The following is a 17,843-nucleotide window of genomic DNA, read 5'->3' as shown; positions in this document are numbered from 1 at the left end:
GGAGAATTGCCTGAACCCAGGAGGCGGAGGTTGCGGTGAGCTGAGATCGCGCCATTGCACTCCAGCCTGGGTAACAAGAGCGAAACTCCGTCCCCAAAAAAAAAAAAAAAAAAAAAAAAAAAGACAGGGATGACAAAAGCTTCCCCAGTTAAGTCTGCTTACCACACGTCCTTTTGTCTCTACTCTGTTGACTCATGTTAACTTCATGCTGGATGGGTCCTCTCAAAAAGAGGTCCAAGAGGAATTACCCATCAATGGTGTTTACTCTGGGCCCCAGAACCAAAAGCTTTTATTATTCGTAAAACCACTCTTTTCTAACCATGTTAATTATCCACAAGCTTGTTGACTTAGAACCTCTGTTATTAAATCTACACTGAATGAATGTGAGGAAGTACAAGGAGTTGTAGTCAGTGAGCTGCAATCGCCCTCTGAAAGCAGACAACCATCCCTAGCCCACTCAAAACCACCGTACTAGGTGTGAGAGTGCATCCATTCATCCGTCCTTAAGGTCTGCAGGACAGGCCTCTGCAGGTGGTAATCGACGTCCCAGGTGGCCACAGTTTCTGAGTATTTTTTGGTGCATGTGGGGGAGTTGTTTTGTTTCAGTTTTTACATTGACGAACTATATATAATGTACCACTTTCAGGTTTGATGTCCAGAAATGCACACCACTGGAAGACCCTATGCAGCGACTGCATGAAACTTTGCATGTTCTCCCTTATGGGAGGTAGGAATGAGGGTTCTTTTTAAGGGAAGATGAGTAAAATGGATTGTGTGTACCAGGAGCTTCAGACCGTGATGAATCACAAACCTGTTCCTTTGTCACCCTGGAAACACAGCTGACTTTCTGAACACGTTTATAAGCCTCTCTTGCCATTATGCGTGGCCATGTGAGAGATATCCAGGCAGTGGGATGAAGGCTAAAGGGATGTTCACTACCTCCAGGCCTAATCCAAACATGCCTCTCACAGAGTCCTCCAATTTCTCTCTTCTGTCTGGCCTTGGGATATTCAGGGTCAGGGTGATCTTGGAAGCCATGTGTCAAAGTTAATTGCAGACCCCTTGATACCCTGGATCCCTAACTGCTGCAGGGAATGCGGCTTCATTACCTAGAAGAGAGCCTACCACAAGCTAGCTTCTCAGAGCACGTTTGTTGAATGACTGCACAGGGGGTTGGGAAAAGTGGAGACCTAAAGGATTCGTGGCTATGAGACCGGTCAACATGGAGAAGGAGTGTCGGAGGCAGAAGGAATCGCTTGCACAAAGCCTTGAGGGGATGAAGAGGGTAGTCAAAGATGAGCTAGAGAATGAGCCCATTTCAGGTACTCCCAATTCCTAATCTTACCTCCCTCAGTGTCTCCAGAGGTAGATTAGTGTGTGGCCCAAGGGACCTGGGGCAAGCACAGGAACCCAGACTATAAGGCCTCTGGGCTAGGGGAGTTTGTGCTGGTGCATGCTCCAATGCTCTGTTGGTCACAGTCTTACAGATAAGAACAGTAGGTGAATGGGGTAATTCAAGGAAAATGGAGAGGGCCGGGTACAGGGGCTCATGTTGGCAATCCCAGCACTTTGGAAGGCCAAGGTGGGCAGATCGCTTGATGCCAGGAGTTCAAGACCAGCCTGGGCAACATGGTGAAACCCCATCACTACAAAAAATGCAAAATTAGCTGGGCATGGTGGCATGCACCTGTGGTCCCAGCTACTCTGATGAGGGGGCTGAGGCAGGAGGATTGCTTGAGCCTGGAAGTCAAGGCTACAGTCGGCCAGGATTGTGCTACTCCACTCCAGCCTGGGTGACAGCAAAACGCTGTCTCAAGAAAAAAAAGAAAATGGAAAGGATGCAACCGAAAGTGAGCAGAGGGTAGACAGAGAAGGCATCAGGAAATGTAAGCTCTACTCTGCTTTTCTGTATGTGATTGTTTTGAAAAATTACTTAACCTGCTTTTTGAAGATTGTCATCCTGGTTCTTACTGGACGTTTACATGTATGTGTATGCTTGCAGCTGTCCCACATATACAGAAGGCATTCACTTTTTCTTTAATAACACAGTAAACATAATACTTACAACTTTCAAACTGCAGTTGGCTATTTCAGTGCAAATCGCTTTAAGAGATGAAATAAAGTTAAACGTAAGGGGATCCGTTTCCTTCCAGAAGCTTATAAGGAGTCGAACTCTAACGCTTCGTAAAACTAATGCTTCTCTTATTTTTCCATCCAAGTCTGGCCAGTAAGTCCTGCAGAAACCATATCCATAGAGTAAAAATAAAGAAACTAAGTTAGTTTGGGGAAAGAAATTTACCAGACAGCACAGAACATTGATATTAGTCTGAGCGTTACTTTATTTGAGGTTGAAAAACATGCAAGCCTCTTTGCTTAGGTACCAAGGGATGATGCTTTCCTGGGACCTGCCCCTGCCTAAAAGGAAGTCTCCCACCAGCAGGTCCTTGGGCTGTGTGGGCCGAGGTGAGGACGGACTGACTGCAACCGCAGGCCACCCTCACCACATCTCTGATTCTACCTGGGCCTCATTCCACTAAGAACTGATCCAATAGAATCCCAGTTAAGAACCCTGAGCACCCCTCAATCCCCAGATGCCACTAAAACCTCTCTTTGGTGACGGCCCCTGAAATGAACTTCTGCTCTAGCCATCTGAGCTTCCCCACACTTTCATTTCCCAACTGTCCTTACCTTGGTATCTCCTGACCAAGCCTCCCATGACTCCCCTGCCTTCCACCTTTTCTGCGGGGCCTTTGGAATCTTCCAACAGGCAAAGTTTCTCTGACAGGCCCAGCCTTTTCCCTGGATTCTTAAGCCTTTGCCTTAACTCAAACTCGACTCTGCCGCAGCTTCTCCTGAAGTCCTGCTGTGCATTTTCTAGCAGGACCTGGCCACTTGGCTTAAGATGTAGGGCAGCCTCTTACTCTGCCCCTGCAGGCCCTAAACACACACGGTCACTTCCAGAATGGTCATTCAATTCTCATGCTAAAACAAAAAGCTTTCCTGTCTTAGGGACCAAGGCTTAAATCACTCTCCCTCCCCTCAGCGCTGACATTTGTAGACTTTTGTTTACTCATCAAACTCTTGCCCTAATTCTGCACCAATTCACTACGTTGAACTAATGATGTATTATTTGACCCCGTAGTCAGCCAGTGCCATGATCACTGCACCTCTAAAGGCTCCTGTCCTTCTGATTCCCCACTCCCACTCTCTTTTCTTTTTTTTTTTTTTTTTTTTTTTTTCACTCATGTTATCTTGGCTGGAGTGCAATGGCGCGATCTCGGCTCACCGCAGCCTGCTCAACATGGACAAGAAGTGCCAGAGTGGGTATTAGAACTCAGGTGATCAAACCAAAACTCTTTTTTTTTTTTTTGAGATGGAGTCTCGCTTGTTCCGCAGACTGGAGAACAGTGGCATGATCTTGGCTCACTACAGCCTCTACCTCCCAGGTTCAAGAGATTCTCCTGCCTCAGCCTCCTGTGGGATTACAGGCCCACGCCACCATACTCGGCTAATTTTTCTATTTTTAGTAGACACAGGGTTTCACCATGTTGGTCTTGAACTCCTGACCCTGTGATCCACCTGCTCAGACTCCCAAAGTGCTGGATTACAGGTGTGAGGCACTGTGCTGGGCCCACACTTTTAATTGCTCTTTCATCCCACGCAGGCTGCAGATTCATGATGCCTTCAATCTGCCGGGTCCATCAGCTCCTCCTGTCTCCTTTGCCTGCCCAGACTAATCTCAGTTCCGATCACTTGAAAGATACTTTCCTCTTAACCTTCCTCTTGCTCTTGGTGAAAATCTGGATCCTGCATCAATGCTATAATTCTCTTTGTCTGGTTTTATACCCATGAAGCTGAAGACTACAGGAAAAGGCATCTCAGTGCTCCAAATTGGTTTCTCTGCCTCCAGTCAAGTGCTTCCTGGATGACCACCAGAGTGATCCATCTAAAGTATACCTGGTCATGTTACTTCTTTTTTTTTTTTTTAAGACAGAGTTTTACTCTGTTACCTAGGCTGGAGTGCAGTGGCACGATCTCTGCTCACTGCAATCTCTGCCTCCCAGGATCAAGTGATTCTCCTGCCTTAGCCTCTCAAGTAGCTGGGACTACAGGCATGTACCACCATGTCTGGCTAATTTTTGTATTTTTAGTAGAGATGGGGTTTCACCATGTTGGCTGAGGCAGGAGAATTGCTTGAACCTGGAAGGCAGAGGTTGCAGTGAGCCGAGATCATGCCATTGCACTCCAGCCTGGGTGACAAGAGCAAAACTCCATCTCAAAAAAAAATTTATTGAATGAATACATAAATAAAAAGTATTAATACCTCAAAGACTAATCAGGCTACAGTTTTATTTGTCCTTCACACATTTACTAATTTCCTTGTGAAAGATATATTTCATGTGACTGAAGAAATAAATAATGAACAACTCCAAACTGAGACCTAAATAATTGACTTGCTTAAGAAAGAGAGCTTGATTGCTAAATCAGGAAGAAGTGAAATAGGGCTTCTGAATTTTTACTGTAGGATTTATTTAGATCATTACTCCATTCCCTTCCTACTACCTTGAAAAGTAGAAGTTATTTCTCACACTCCCTAAATAACAGTGTGTGTTTTTATACATGCTGTTAATCATTTCTATTTTGGGAGTATATGGTTTTTTTCTCCTTCATTTGGATGTTCGGCAATGTATAGACTAAAAGTCTGAAAGATATTAACTAGTTCCATTAACATGCTGAAATTGGAGAGTATTTACCTATTAATTGATGTTGAATTCACTCCTGAAAAGCTTCTCCAGGACTAGATAATGATGAGTAACTAGTCTGAATTTATACAAATAATTACTTTATCTGATTGAGAAGAATTTAATTATAATCTTGATCTTTGGACTACCTCTGACCTTTCAATTTAGAAAGTTAAAAGCATTTACAGGTTTGAAATGTTCAAATACAATAAAAGAAGTTTCATTTAATAGCTGAAATGGTAGATTCATAACCAAAATGCAAAATTTTAGGTGTCTCTGATTCTTTAATATTCTTTTAGTTTTCTCTAGATTTTAGATTTCTAAAATATTTTAGATCCTCTATGCTAATTCTTTACCCCTTGACCATGAAGAATCTCAATCTTGTTCTTAGCACTTCATGGAACAAAGGTTTTGTCAATCCTGAGAAATCATTATGCCAGCCTAACATATAACTCCCTGAACTTGACCTTATTCTCCTTCTCAATAACAGGAAAGTCAGGCAAAACCCCTATTATGTTTTGAAATGTTTTCAAAGTGAAGGTAAAATCTAAAACTACATCTAAAACCAAGTGAACAACAAAGGGAAGAAAAATAAAAAGGAGGGATAGAAAAGATGTGAAAGTGTGTGGGAAAAAGGTTCATGAATGTTCAAAGAATGCACTATGTGTATGTGTATATATATATATATATATACATACACACACATATATATACATACACATACATATATATGTGTGTATATGTATGTAGATATATGTGTGTGTATATATGTATATATGTGTGTGTAAGATTCCATCTAAATACACATACATATATATATAATACACACACATACACACACACACATATGTATATATGTATGTGTATTTAGTTGGAATCTTACTCTGTTGCCCAGGCTGGAGCGCAATGGTGTCATCTGGGCTCACTGCAACCTCCGTCTCCTGGGCTCAAGCGATTCTCCTGCCTCAGCCACCTGAGTAGCTGGGATTATAGGTGTGCGCCACCATGCCTGGCTAATTTTTGTGAAGATGCACAATATTTTAAAGTAAAGATGTTTCAATGCTGTGCATCTTGCAGCTAAAAGTGCTTTTCTACTAACTGCTATAAGGAACAATCATTTTCTGGGAGAAAGACTCTTTTTGTAACCCTATGGTTATTTGCATAAAGAAGCTACATATTATGTATTATGTAGGGTTGGTGAGTAAAAAAATATTCAGGCAATATAAGGCACACTTAATCATCTAGCCTCAGTAAGTGGTTGTTTTGAAACTGTAATATTTCAAACTAAAAAGGTCTTGGGTCTCACTCCCAAAAATGTGCACTTTGAAAACATTTCCTGGATCAAACTAATTATTCAAGCACCTCTGCATTCCCAGCAAGAAAGCAAAAGTGGGAATATCTATGCATGGCCGTGCATTTATGCATGTGATGATTTTCCAAAGAGTTTGTCATAAATTCTGTCCCTGAGTTTATTCCATGCTTGCATGCTTAAGCAATGATGATTATTGAAAAAGCACTGCATTTTTAAACTGTTCTCTTTTTCACAGAGAGGGATGGATTGACTGAGAACATACATAAAGTTTCTTTGTCCATTACATTGAGAAGATACTATGAGAATTTGGCATGAAATGAGGACTGCTGTGAATACAAAACAACAATGCTTCCTTTAAGGAAAATCTGGCAAGACTACTCAGTTTCAATATGCCCTTTTCAGGTATATCCTTGTTAATAATTTTCAAATGATAATTTTTTCATATTATAGTTTATCTTTTCAAACAGTTTTCAAGTTGAGAGCAACCTAACTTTCTTTCAAAAGTTCCTCTCATTCCCGTAATGTAAACTACTGAGGTACTTCTTTAGGGTGAGACCCTGAACCTTTAAAATGGACCCACTTTGGGAAAAAATGCGTAATGAGCACATTGCCAATACACACTCAACAGAGTTGAATGATGCGCTCTTCCTAAGGCAATCTGATGGCGTCTCCATTTCCAGGCTGGCTTCTCCTGTGGTGCCCAGTGTAATGGCTGGTCTTGGGGACTGGGTTCTAACTGGAGATTGGGTGTTCACTGACCTTTTGGTGCTTGTGCTGGAGATAGGCAGGTAGTCCATGACAGCAATGTACACATACTGCTTGGCGTCATCTATCACACTGTAGATGGCATCTATGTCAAAACTTCTGTTTTTAGGGCAAAAGAGTTTTGGAGAATTCTGTGAAGACACAAAAGCCAAATTTAAGTGTCCTAATTTTTGGCATCTGGAGATTTCTTTATTTTTATTGTTTCCATGCACCTTGGCCTGTAACTATATTTTTGTAAAGCTAATTTCTGTTTTTTCATCAAATTAGACAAAGATGTTTTCAATCTTATCAGAGTTGAATAAAGATCAAAGTGTGGTGGGACAGGTCTCCAGTCTGTTTTAGAGAAAATCCGTTTCTTATTATCTGACACATTTTGATTTTTAATTTTTATGTATTAAAAATTTGATGGATACATAACAACTGTATATATTTATGGGGTACATAGTGATGTTGTGATTCATATAATGTATAGTGATGAGATTATGGTAATTAGCATATCTATCATCTCAAACATTTATCATTTCTTTGTATTTGAAACATTCAATATCTTCCTTCTAACTATATGAAACCATATAATATAGTTAACTACAGTCCTATAGAACGGGGTCCCCATTCCCCAGGCCATGGACCAGTACTGGGCTGCATAGCAGGAGATGCATGACAGGCAAGCAAAGCTTCATCTGTATTTACAGACACTCCCCCTTGCTCGCATCACCATCTGAGCTCCGTCCCCTGTCAGAGCAGTGGCGGCATTAGATTCTCATAGGAGCACGAACCCTATTGTAAACTGCACATGTGAGGGATCTAGCTTGTACGCTCTTTATGAGAATCTAATGCCTGATGATCTGTCACTGTCACCCATCCCTCCCAGATGAGACCATCTAGTTGCAGAAAAACAAGCTCAGGGCTCCCACTAATTCAACATTATGGGGAGTTGTATCACTACTTCATTATATATTACAATGTAAGAATAATAGAAATAAAGTGCATAGCTGGGCGCGGTGGCTCATGCCTGTAATCCCAGCACTTTGGGAGGCTGAGGTGGCTGGATCACTTGAGGTCAGGAGTTCAAGACCAGCCTGGCCAACATGGTGAAACCCCATCTCCACTGAAAATACAAAAATTAGCTCGATGTGGTGGTGCACACCTGTAGTCTCAGCTACTTGGGAGGCTGAGGCAGGAGAATTGCTTGAACCTGGGAGGCAGGGGTTGCAATGAGCCGAGATCACACCACTGCATTTCAGCCTGGGAGACAGAGCAAGATTCCATCTCAAAAAAAAAAAAAAAAAAAAAGTGGACAATAAATGTAATGTCCCCCTTCAATCATCCTGAAAGCATCCTCCTGACCCTGGTCCATGGAAAAACTGTCTTCCACGAAACCAGTCCATAATGCCAAAAGGTTGAGGACTGCTGCTATAGAACACTGGAACTTATTCTTCCTATCTAGCTGTTATTTTTATATCCATTAACAAATCTTTCCCCCTCCCCTCTTCCCAGCCCCTGCTATCCTCTGCTCTACTTTTTACTTAGGAGATAATTCTTGCTTTCAATGCATATACTTCTTTTTGGAGGATCACTTCACCTTTAACCTTATATAATTCTGTCATTCATAGCTATTAATTTTCTCAGGTGTTACTACACACACACACACACACACACACACGCACACACACAGGACATGGCAAGCTATTTACCCCAGCATTTTCATTTCATTTGAAATGTGATGATGTGGGCATGAAAATGTTTCAAACTCAAAATCTAAAAAAAAATTGAAAAACCAATTGGAGTTTTTAATTTCTTTCTCCAAAATCTTTCAATGAGTTAGGAAAAGAAGTGTTGATTGCTGAGAATAGGTCATTAGTAACACTGCAGGCCATTCTAAGGGAGTTATTAAGATGCCCAAATTCAGCAGGAGAGTCAGAGAAGAAGGATGCTCTGAAAGATTTAAGCAAAATGAAAAAAAGAGGCGGATTCTGCTGGAGGTATTTTCCTCATGTTGCTTGAGGTGGTTTTCATCTTATAAAAATACGGTGTTTGCAGAGGCAGTTGCTGAAGAAAGGGAAAAATGTGCTTGGCTTTCTCATCATTTTTCTACTGGACAGGACTGAAAATAGTGTTTCCCATAATTCCTGTCTTACTTTGACAAGCAATACACTGTGACAAGTCTACGGGCATAAATAATGCCAGGATGTTTAATACCAAAAGGCTGAATAAACAAATTTTTGGAATTGCCTGGAATGAATGGTAGTTTTGGGCAGTCAGAGTCCCTCCTTGCCAATCATGTCTGGAACGGCTCCCTACACTGCACAGTAGGAATCTCCGCCCCAGGGTAGAGTTTTGTGAGATGAAGCTGTTGGGCTGGGACACCCACCTTAGAAGGGGACCAGGGGTAAGGAAGGAGCATGCTAAAGATCACACACCTGCCAGCTTTTCTCACACAGAAAGTCCTCCTGGCAGGTGACCATGAACAGAATGAGGGCTTTTTTGTTTGCTTGCTTGTTTGTTTTTGAGATGGAGTTTTGCTCTTGTTGCCCAAGCTGGAGTGCAATGGTGCAATCTCAGCTCACCACAACCTCTGCCTTCTGGGTTCAAGCAATTCTGCCTCAGCCTCCCAAGTAGCTGGGATTACAGGCATGCGCCACCATGCCCAGTTATTTTTGTATTTTTAGTAGAGACGGGGTTTCTCCATGCTGCCCAGGCTGATCTTGAACTACTGAGCTCAGGTAATTCACCTGCCTCCGCCTCCTGAAGTGTTGGGATTACAGGCATGAGCCACTGTGCCCAGCTGGATGAGTTGGTTTTTAAAAAAATAATTCCAACTTCTATTTTAGATTCAGGAGGTACAGGTGCAGGTTTGTTACATGGATATATTGTGTGATGCTGAGGTTTGAGGTACAACTGATCCCCTCATCCAGGTAGCGAGAGTAGTATTCAACAGTTTTTCTACCCACGCCCCTTTCCCTACCCGTCGTACGAGTGGTCCTCAGTGTTTAGTGTTGCCTTCTCTATGTCCATGACTACCCAATGTTTACTTCCCACTTATAAGTGAGAACATATTTGATTTTCTGTTCCTGCATTGATTTGCTTAGAATAATGGCCCCTGGCTGCACCCATGTTGCTGCAAAAGATATAATTTATTCTTTTTCATGGTTGTATAGTATTCCATGGTGTATATGTACCACTTTTTCTTTACAGGATGAGTTTTTGATCATTTAAATTAGTTTTTTATTTTGGAATGAGGATGAATTTCAAGTTTGTTTGTTTTTGACATGGAGTTTCACTCTTGTCGCCCAGGCTGGAGTGTAATGGTGTGATCTTGGCTCACTGCAACCTCCACCTCCTAGGTTCAAGTGATTCTCCTGCCTCAGCCTCCCAAGTAGCTGGGATTACAGGCTTGTCACCACACCTGGCTAATTTTATATTTTTAGTAGGTATGGGGTTTCTACCTGTTGGTCAAGCTGGTCTCCAACTCCCTATGGAGGTGATCCGCCCACCTTGGCCTCTAAAGTGCTGGGATTACAGGTCTGAGCCACCGCATCCGGCCAAGTCTTTGTTTTTTAAAGGTGGTCCTACACTCCTCTTTCTTCAGCACACAGATATACAGATACTCAATTTGTCACCAAGACAGAAAGCTTGTGCTTCTGCAATGTTTCCAGGGTCTGTCCTTCTTCTTACTCCTGATCACTCAGTAAGTTTCCCTCATTCAGGCACTAGTGCTGCTTGCAGGGATGTTCTAACACCTTTCTAACTCATTGCCTTACCTCCAGGATGTTGAAAAACAAATATACATCACTCCCAGGATGAACTGACTCCTGGTTTCTCAGAATCCAGATTGAACTCACTGGGAGGGCTGCATCCATGGTCCTGTGTCTCTGCCTCCTTCATTTGCTAGCTCCCATCCTGTCTGTGCCCGAAAAGCAAGTAATTAACAGTCCATGGCTGTGCCCTTGTCATGTCTGACTGGGCATCTCTGCTCATGCTGGCTTCTCGGCGGATGTGTCTTTACTTTTGCCTATCAAAGCCCTACTAATTTTGTTCTCTAAATTCCAGCTCAAATGTGATCTCCTCCATGAAAATGTTTTTAACTCCAATCGAAGGTTGCTTTTCCCAACCCTGTCTTCCCATACTATTTCTTTTGCTTTTTTTTTTTTTTACCGTCATAACCATTTTAAGTGCACAGTTCGATGGATTTTAGGAATTGTATGTTACTCATTTTCCTATGCCATTAAAAATTAAATGTTCAAATTATTTAATGCCCTTAGCCTGTTGGGTCTGCTTTAAAGGTTCTTTGGTTAACGTGGAGAAGCTGAGGATCTTACCTCTTAGAAGGTCAACTCTGAAATGTGTCTAAACACTCACGTTTCTGTTTCAGTTAGAACTTCCTGAATTTCACTGCATGTTCCAAAACTGGATTTTGGTTTTGGGGATGAACAAATGTAGGCAGAGTCATTTGTGGTCTCGTTTCCTTTGCTATTATCTTACAAGTATGGATACAGTGGCTATAATTTTAAGGAAAGAGTATGGGCTTTGCTGATACAGGTCAGACTCCAGCACTTAGAACCTGGGGCATCTTGGTGTGTCCCTTTCACTTTTTGAGCCTCTGTTTCTGTTTCCTAATGGGGGTTAATGATAATAACACACCTTCTATACTGGTTTGCCTTAGAGCTCAAATAAATTAATAGCCAGTTCACTGGCTGGGTTCTGTGCCCTCTTCTGTGCTTGCTTTCATTCAATCAGCATATATTCCTAAGTACCTGCAAAATTCCTAGGCTCTGTTCTAGGAAGGGGATATATGTCAGTGACCAAGAAAAGATCCCTGCTTTGTGGAGCTTCATTCTAGCGCATGTTACATGCCACTGCATTCCTCTGTCCCTGTAATTGGCCACTTGCTTGTGTGTTGCTTGGTTGTGTATCTCTGGCATCTTGTCATGCACATATTACATGCTCAATAGATACTTGAGGGATGAATGTGAAAGTGCTTCATAAATTCACAAATGTTGGAGGTTTGTCTGTTAGAGTCTGTTGCTTCAATCTGGGTATTTACAAACATGAGTGAACAGATCTTTATAAGCACCTACCTGCCTTATTGCTTCCTGCATTCCCACTGCCTGACACAATGGCGGCTGCTCCAGTTCCATGTGTTCATGAAGGAAATGCCTAATTATTTTTATCAGTCCCCTTGCACCTGGGGGTTGGTGGTACTTCGCTATATGTTCTAGAGTCTCCTACCTTTAAACATAGCGCCTGGATAGACTAGTGGCTTTAAAATGTTTGTCCAGGATAGAAATGAATAAACAATAACACAAAAGAATGAACTGGCAGAGGAAGTTAACCAGTTCCAACGGTTTAATTGGAGAGAGGGCTAAGCTTCCCTCTTAGCACTCCTGAATTAATTTTCCAAGCCTTGTGCTGTGTGCTTCTTTGTTCCACAGTAAAGTAGAAGGAAAAGGAAAATACAGATTTTCTTCAATACTCCAGCTCTGCAGAAATTGTTTACCTGTCAAGAGCTCCTGAGGGGCCTGACTTCTAGGTTAACCTGGGTTTGTCTCTTAGACCAACAGATGCCATATGAATGTAATTTATTTTGCATACTCATTAAATAATCACCTTGTAAAGACCTTAGCAGGTTTGTAATTATTTAATAACAGTTTAATGGTTAAAAAAAAGGATATACTCCATTTCTAGAATATTTATGTTCAAATATAACTAAAACATGAAAAGACAACCCATAGAATGAAAGAAAAAAAAATATTTGCAAATCATATATTTAAACCAGGCCCCTGAATCCAGGAATTTTAGGCCAGCCTCACAACATAGCGATACCTTGTCTCTGTAAAAAATTGTATTTCTGATTAAGGGACTTGTATACAGACTGGATAAAGAACTCTTACAACACAAATTTGTAAAATAATGTAATTTAAATGGGCAAAAGCTTTGATGGATATTTGATAGATACTTGTATCACTTTAAGAAGAGATACAAATGGCCAATAAGCATGTTAAAATATTTAAATCAAAACAAAAAGAAGATTACATTTTATACCCGCTAAGAGCTAAAGTAAGGCAGAAAAGAGCAAGTGTTGCCAAGGATATGGAGAAATAAAAACTCATAGATTGCTGGTGGGATTGTAAGATGGTGCCGCCAATTTGGAAAACAGTTTAGTAGTTTCTCAAGATGTTCAACATAGAGTTACCACATTAACCAGTAAATCCACTCCTATGTATAAACTCAAAAGAATTAAAAATAGGTATTCACATAAAAACCTGTACACGCATATAGCAGCATTATTTACAGTTGCCAAAAAGTAGAAACACTTCCATGCCCATCAGTTGATAGATGGGTAAACACAGCATGGCATATCCACACAATGGAATTATTTAGCCACAAAAAGGAATGAACGCAGCACTGCTCCATGCTCCAGCATGGATAAACCTTGAAAGCATTATGTTAGGTGAAATAAGCAGTCACAAAAGACTATACACATATGATTCCATTTCTATAAAAGGTACAGAAAAAGGCAGATCCATAAAGAAAAAAGTAGATTAGTGGCTGCCAGGGACTGAGGGAGGGGAAAATAGTGACTGCTAATCAGTCTGGGGTTTTTTCTTTGCAGTGAAGAAAAAAGTTCTAAAATTAGATGGCAGAAATGGTTGCAAAACTGTGCCTGTGACTGTACTCAACCCCACTGAAGTGTATACTTTATTTATTTTTTATTTTGTGTGTGTGTGTGTGGTTTTTTTTTTGTATTTTTAGTTGATATGGGGTTCCACCATGTTGGCCAGGCTGGTGTTGAGCTACTGACCTCAAGTGATCAGCCAGCCTCAGCCTCCCAAAGTGCTGGGAATACAGGTGTGAGCTACCATGCCTGGCATGAATTGTATACTTTAAAAGGGTGAATTTTAGGGTGTTTAAATTATATCTCTGTAATGCTGTTAAATGAATTAACAATATACACAGAAGGTTCTGAAGAGGAATGTGAAGTGGTATTTTTCCATACCAGCATCAAGTTCTATTTAATGCCAGGCCTCACTCACTAAATAGATCTCAGTATATGTGACTGATGGGTGAATTAACTGAACAATAAACAACAAGAAATGAAATCTGGCCAGGCACGGTGGCTGATACCTGTAATCCCAGCACTTTGGGAGGCTGAGGCAGGTGGATTGCCTGAGCTCAGGAGTTTTAGACCAGCCTGGGCAACATGGTGAAACCCTGTCTCTACTCAAATACAAACAATTAGCCAGGCGAGGCAGCATGCACCTGTAATCCCAGCTACTCGGGAGGCTGAGACAGGAGAATTGCTTGAACCTGGGAGGCAGAGGTTGCAGTGAGCCAAGATCTCACCACTGCACCAGCCTGGGTGACAGAGCAAGACTGTCTCAAAAAACAAAAACAAAAACAAACAAAAACAAAAGAAATGAAATCTGTCTGACATCTAGATCAATAAAAACAGACCTTGAATTTGTCTTTATCTTGGAAAGCAATTGCTTAAGCTTAAGAACTCTAAAAAGAAATCTACAAAACAGAAACAGCCAACTGTTGTTCCCATCCTCCAATTTCAACGGGAAATATAAGAAAATTAGAATTATCTGGCCCCAAGTTACTAGAAATCACACAGTTAAATCTAAGTGCCTATTTGCATTCCATGAAAAAAATTGCCAATAATCTTTATATGTATGAGTTAAAATTTATATCAAACTATGCTAAGTTGTCAATTATCTAAAATTTAAAGAATGGTTATTAAGGTTTTCAAACACTATTTATATATGTGTTTCTCTTAGTCTTGAGACAATCAGCTTATAAAAATAGACTATTTTAAGATATTTACAACAAATATATTGAATTTAAGTAAATCTATCTTGGCATTTGTCTGGCATATATTACTGAGAAAACTATGCATTCTGGAGCTTTCTATTAATATTACCATTAATAGAACCTATCCAACATTTATCGTTCTAAGCTAACACCAAGTTAAATTCTGGGAATACCAATTATGAAAAGAATATATTAATAGTAGATGATTCTCAGAGTCTAATAAAATGGTGGGAAAGATATTTATAAGTAAATAGTTATAAAAATGTGATAAATGATAAAATAGAAGGGATAAATGATAAAATAAAATAGAAGCTCTGTCTGGATGATACCAATTCTAATAGCAGGGTTTTCTGACTTTTGTTTGGTACCTGTAAGATTTTATACCTCTCCAAAAATGGTGTTCGATCAGTATCTGTTGAATTGAAATTCAAGGTTAGGCTTGATATTAACAAAAAATATAAAATAAAACAGCAAATTAAAATGAGTAAATAAAAATAGAAAGTAAAGGTGTTACATAATTTAAAAGACCACCCAAAGAAATGTTTCACAACTAATTTTGCAGTGAACTCTTTAAGAAAAAGCCACTTCTAAATTTGCCCTAGAAAATAATAAAGGTGTTGAACTGTATTAGATTTTACTAAAGGCCTGAGACCACTCGCTGTGGGAAATACATTAACTTTAAAATCGACAAAAAAACTGACCCTTTCTCTGTTTAAGGGTTAGTATTTAAACTTCTGCAACAACCACATTCACTTTGCTCCAAGGTTTAGACTGCAAATTCAAAATCCAGTGATTATTCAAAATTTGTTCATTAATTCATCTATTTTTTGCCATTTCCAATTTGTTTTTCTGCTGGACCTGACTGAGCAAGTGTTCCATTCTTGGCATGTAATGCCACTCTGTTACCATCTGAATTAAAGTTTCCTTGGCAAATTTTCTATTGCTACTCATCCACAAATTGGGAATACTCTCTGGCCTCTTGGTGTTATAGGATCATCTTGAGATGAATTGAAAATGTATATATAATTTACATTTATATTTCCTTAGTAAAATGCCCTATAGTCTGCTACTTTTGCTACTCTGTTCTTGACTTCCTCCATATGAAAAAGTTATTTTAGCTCTAGTTGATGAACACCCTTCCTAGTCTACTTGCTGTTCTTCATATTGATGTGACTTTGTTATTTATGACAAACAACTTGTTACATTTCTAAACTTTTGTTTTTCTATTGTTACATTTCTAAACTTTAGGATGGTACTTTCATTTGAACAAGCAAAAAGGGTACAATTCACTTATCTTCAATAAAGGTTACATTTCTATTGTTACATATCTAAACTTTTGGATGGTACTTTCATTTGAACAAGCAAAAAGGATACAATTCACTTTATTGTCAATAAAATGTTTAGTGATATAAAAGTTGTTGGCATAAAAACACTGATATCAATCAAGGTTAAAATAACAATTTATATTGGGAGCATTACTTAGAGAAGTTGATCTGAACATCAGGATAAGTTAAGAGGCTTGCTTCAAATAAAAATTCCAACATCTCATCTCTGATCCAGTGGATAAGATCTGGATGGGGACAGGGGACACTGTAAATCTGCCCTTTAAACAGGCTTCCTAGCCAATTCTTAAGTACAGTAAGTCCTCACTTAATGCTGTCCACAGGTTCTTGAATACTATGACTTCAAGCAAGCTGATATACGATAACAATTTTATCAGAGGCTATTGACATAAATGAGAGTTAAGTTGCTATGGGTTATTGCTGGTCACAAAAACAGCACGAAACTTCTAAAGACCAAACACTTCGAATATTAAACATTGAAACAAATGTGAGCCATACATACATTTAAGAAAGATTAATGGCCAGGTGCAGTGGCTCATGCCAGTAATCCCAGCATTTTGGGAGGTCAAGGAGGGCAAATCATTTGAGGTCAGGGGTTCGAGACCAGCCTGGCCAACATGATGAAACCCTGTCTTTTCTAAAAACACAAAAAAATTAGCCGGGCGTGGTGGCGGGTGCCTGTAATCCCAGCTACTGAGAGGCTGAGGCAGGAGAATCGCTTGAACCAGGAGGTGGAGGTTGCAGTGGGCCGAGATCGTGCCACTGCACTCTAGCCTGGGTGACTGAGTGAGACTCTGTCTCAAAACAAAGCAAAACAAAAAGATTAATAAAAACAAGTAAAATAATTATTTACCCAGGATCATGGGACCGTAGGCCCAGATATTTATGTTGCCCATTCCCAGTAACATCTCTGGATAGCTGAGGCATGTGGCCAGCTGGGTGGCAGACTGGAAGGGTGAGGGTGAGGGGGTGTGGCTAATGGTTCTCAGCAGAGTCAGTGGCGCAAACCTGTGCAAGGAGCACTGTCCAGCTGCGTGGGCCTCCTGCCCATGTGGCCCAACCCGGTACAGCAGCTCTGTTTTTGTCTGATTTATACAGAGATTCCCTCAGATTTGTCTCATCAAAGGGTTCTACTGCTAAAACAAGTCTGAAAAACCATCAATGTAGGGCACTGAAAAGAGGCTAATACAAACTGTCACAAGCACAGAAAACAAAACACCACATGTTCTCACTCATAAGTGGGTGTTGAACAATGAGAACACATGGACACAGGGAGGGGAGCATCACTCAGCGGGGCTTAAAGAATAATGATAAAGAGAGAAAATAGGCTCATAGCTCTGGTGTCAGGGGAGCTGGGTGCTGGCACCTCTCTTGGCATGTCCCATCTGATGGACTTTTTGTTAGGACGTGTAAAGTCTGACTGTGCATGGTGACCCCATGACCCACACATACACCCCCGGAGGGCCTTGTGGAATGAGAAAACCTGAAGTAACTGGAAAGCAGAAGGACGATCAACCCCTGCAGCCCCCAACTAACCTGAGACATTCTTCTATTGTTTCTTATTCCGGCCTCAACTGACAAGGCCATTGGACTTTGTAACCGACCTTGTGAGTCCAGACCCTAAGAACCCCTCCCAGCTTGCAAACCTACAACCCCCTCCCAGCTTGCAAAAAAGCCGCCCTAAACTGTAACTTCTGTAACTTTCCACTGCTTACCCCAAACCTATAAAACCAACTCCGATCCCACCACCCTCTGCTGACTCTTTTTGGACTCAGCCCGCCCGCACCAGGGTGAATAAGCAGCCACGTTGCTCACACAAAGCATGTTTGGGGGTCTCTTTATCCAGAGCACATGTTTTTTTTTTTT

At 40.8% G+C, this 17,843-nt stretch overlaps 1 protein-coding gene across 4 annotated transcripts in view; it reads right to left on the bottom strand.

Moving 5' to 3' along the window:
• Window positions 1-17,843, bottom strand: part of PLD5 (phospholipase D family member 5) — a 383,066-nt gene that overhangs the window by 12,656 nt on the left and 352,567 nt on the right. For all 4 annotated transcript variants that reach the window (XM_017532108.2, XM_017532109.2, XM_017532110.2 and 1 more), the window contains 2 exons: window positions 6,814-6,950; window positions 2,066-2,234 (listed from right to left, as the gene is read on the bottom strand). In XM_017532108.2, the coding sequence (XP_017387597.1) occupies window positions 2,066-2,234; window positions 6,814-6,950 (306 nt within the window). The remainder of the gene's footprint in view (window positions 1-2,065; window positions 2,235-6,813; window positions 6,951-17,843) is intronic.

Source organism: Cebus imitator, unplaced genomic scaffold, assembly GCF_001604975.1.
Source record: "Cebus imitator isolate Cc_AM_T3 unplaced genomic scaffold, Cebus_imitator-1.0 Scaffold75, whole genome shotgun sequence".
Taxonomy (NCBI): domain Eukaryota; kingdom Metazoa; phylum Chordata; class Mammalia; order Primates; family Cebidae; genus Cebus; species Cebus imitator.
This window is presented reverse-complemented; position numbering and strand designations above follow the sequence as displayed.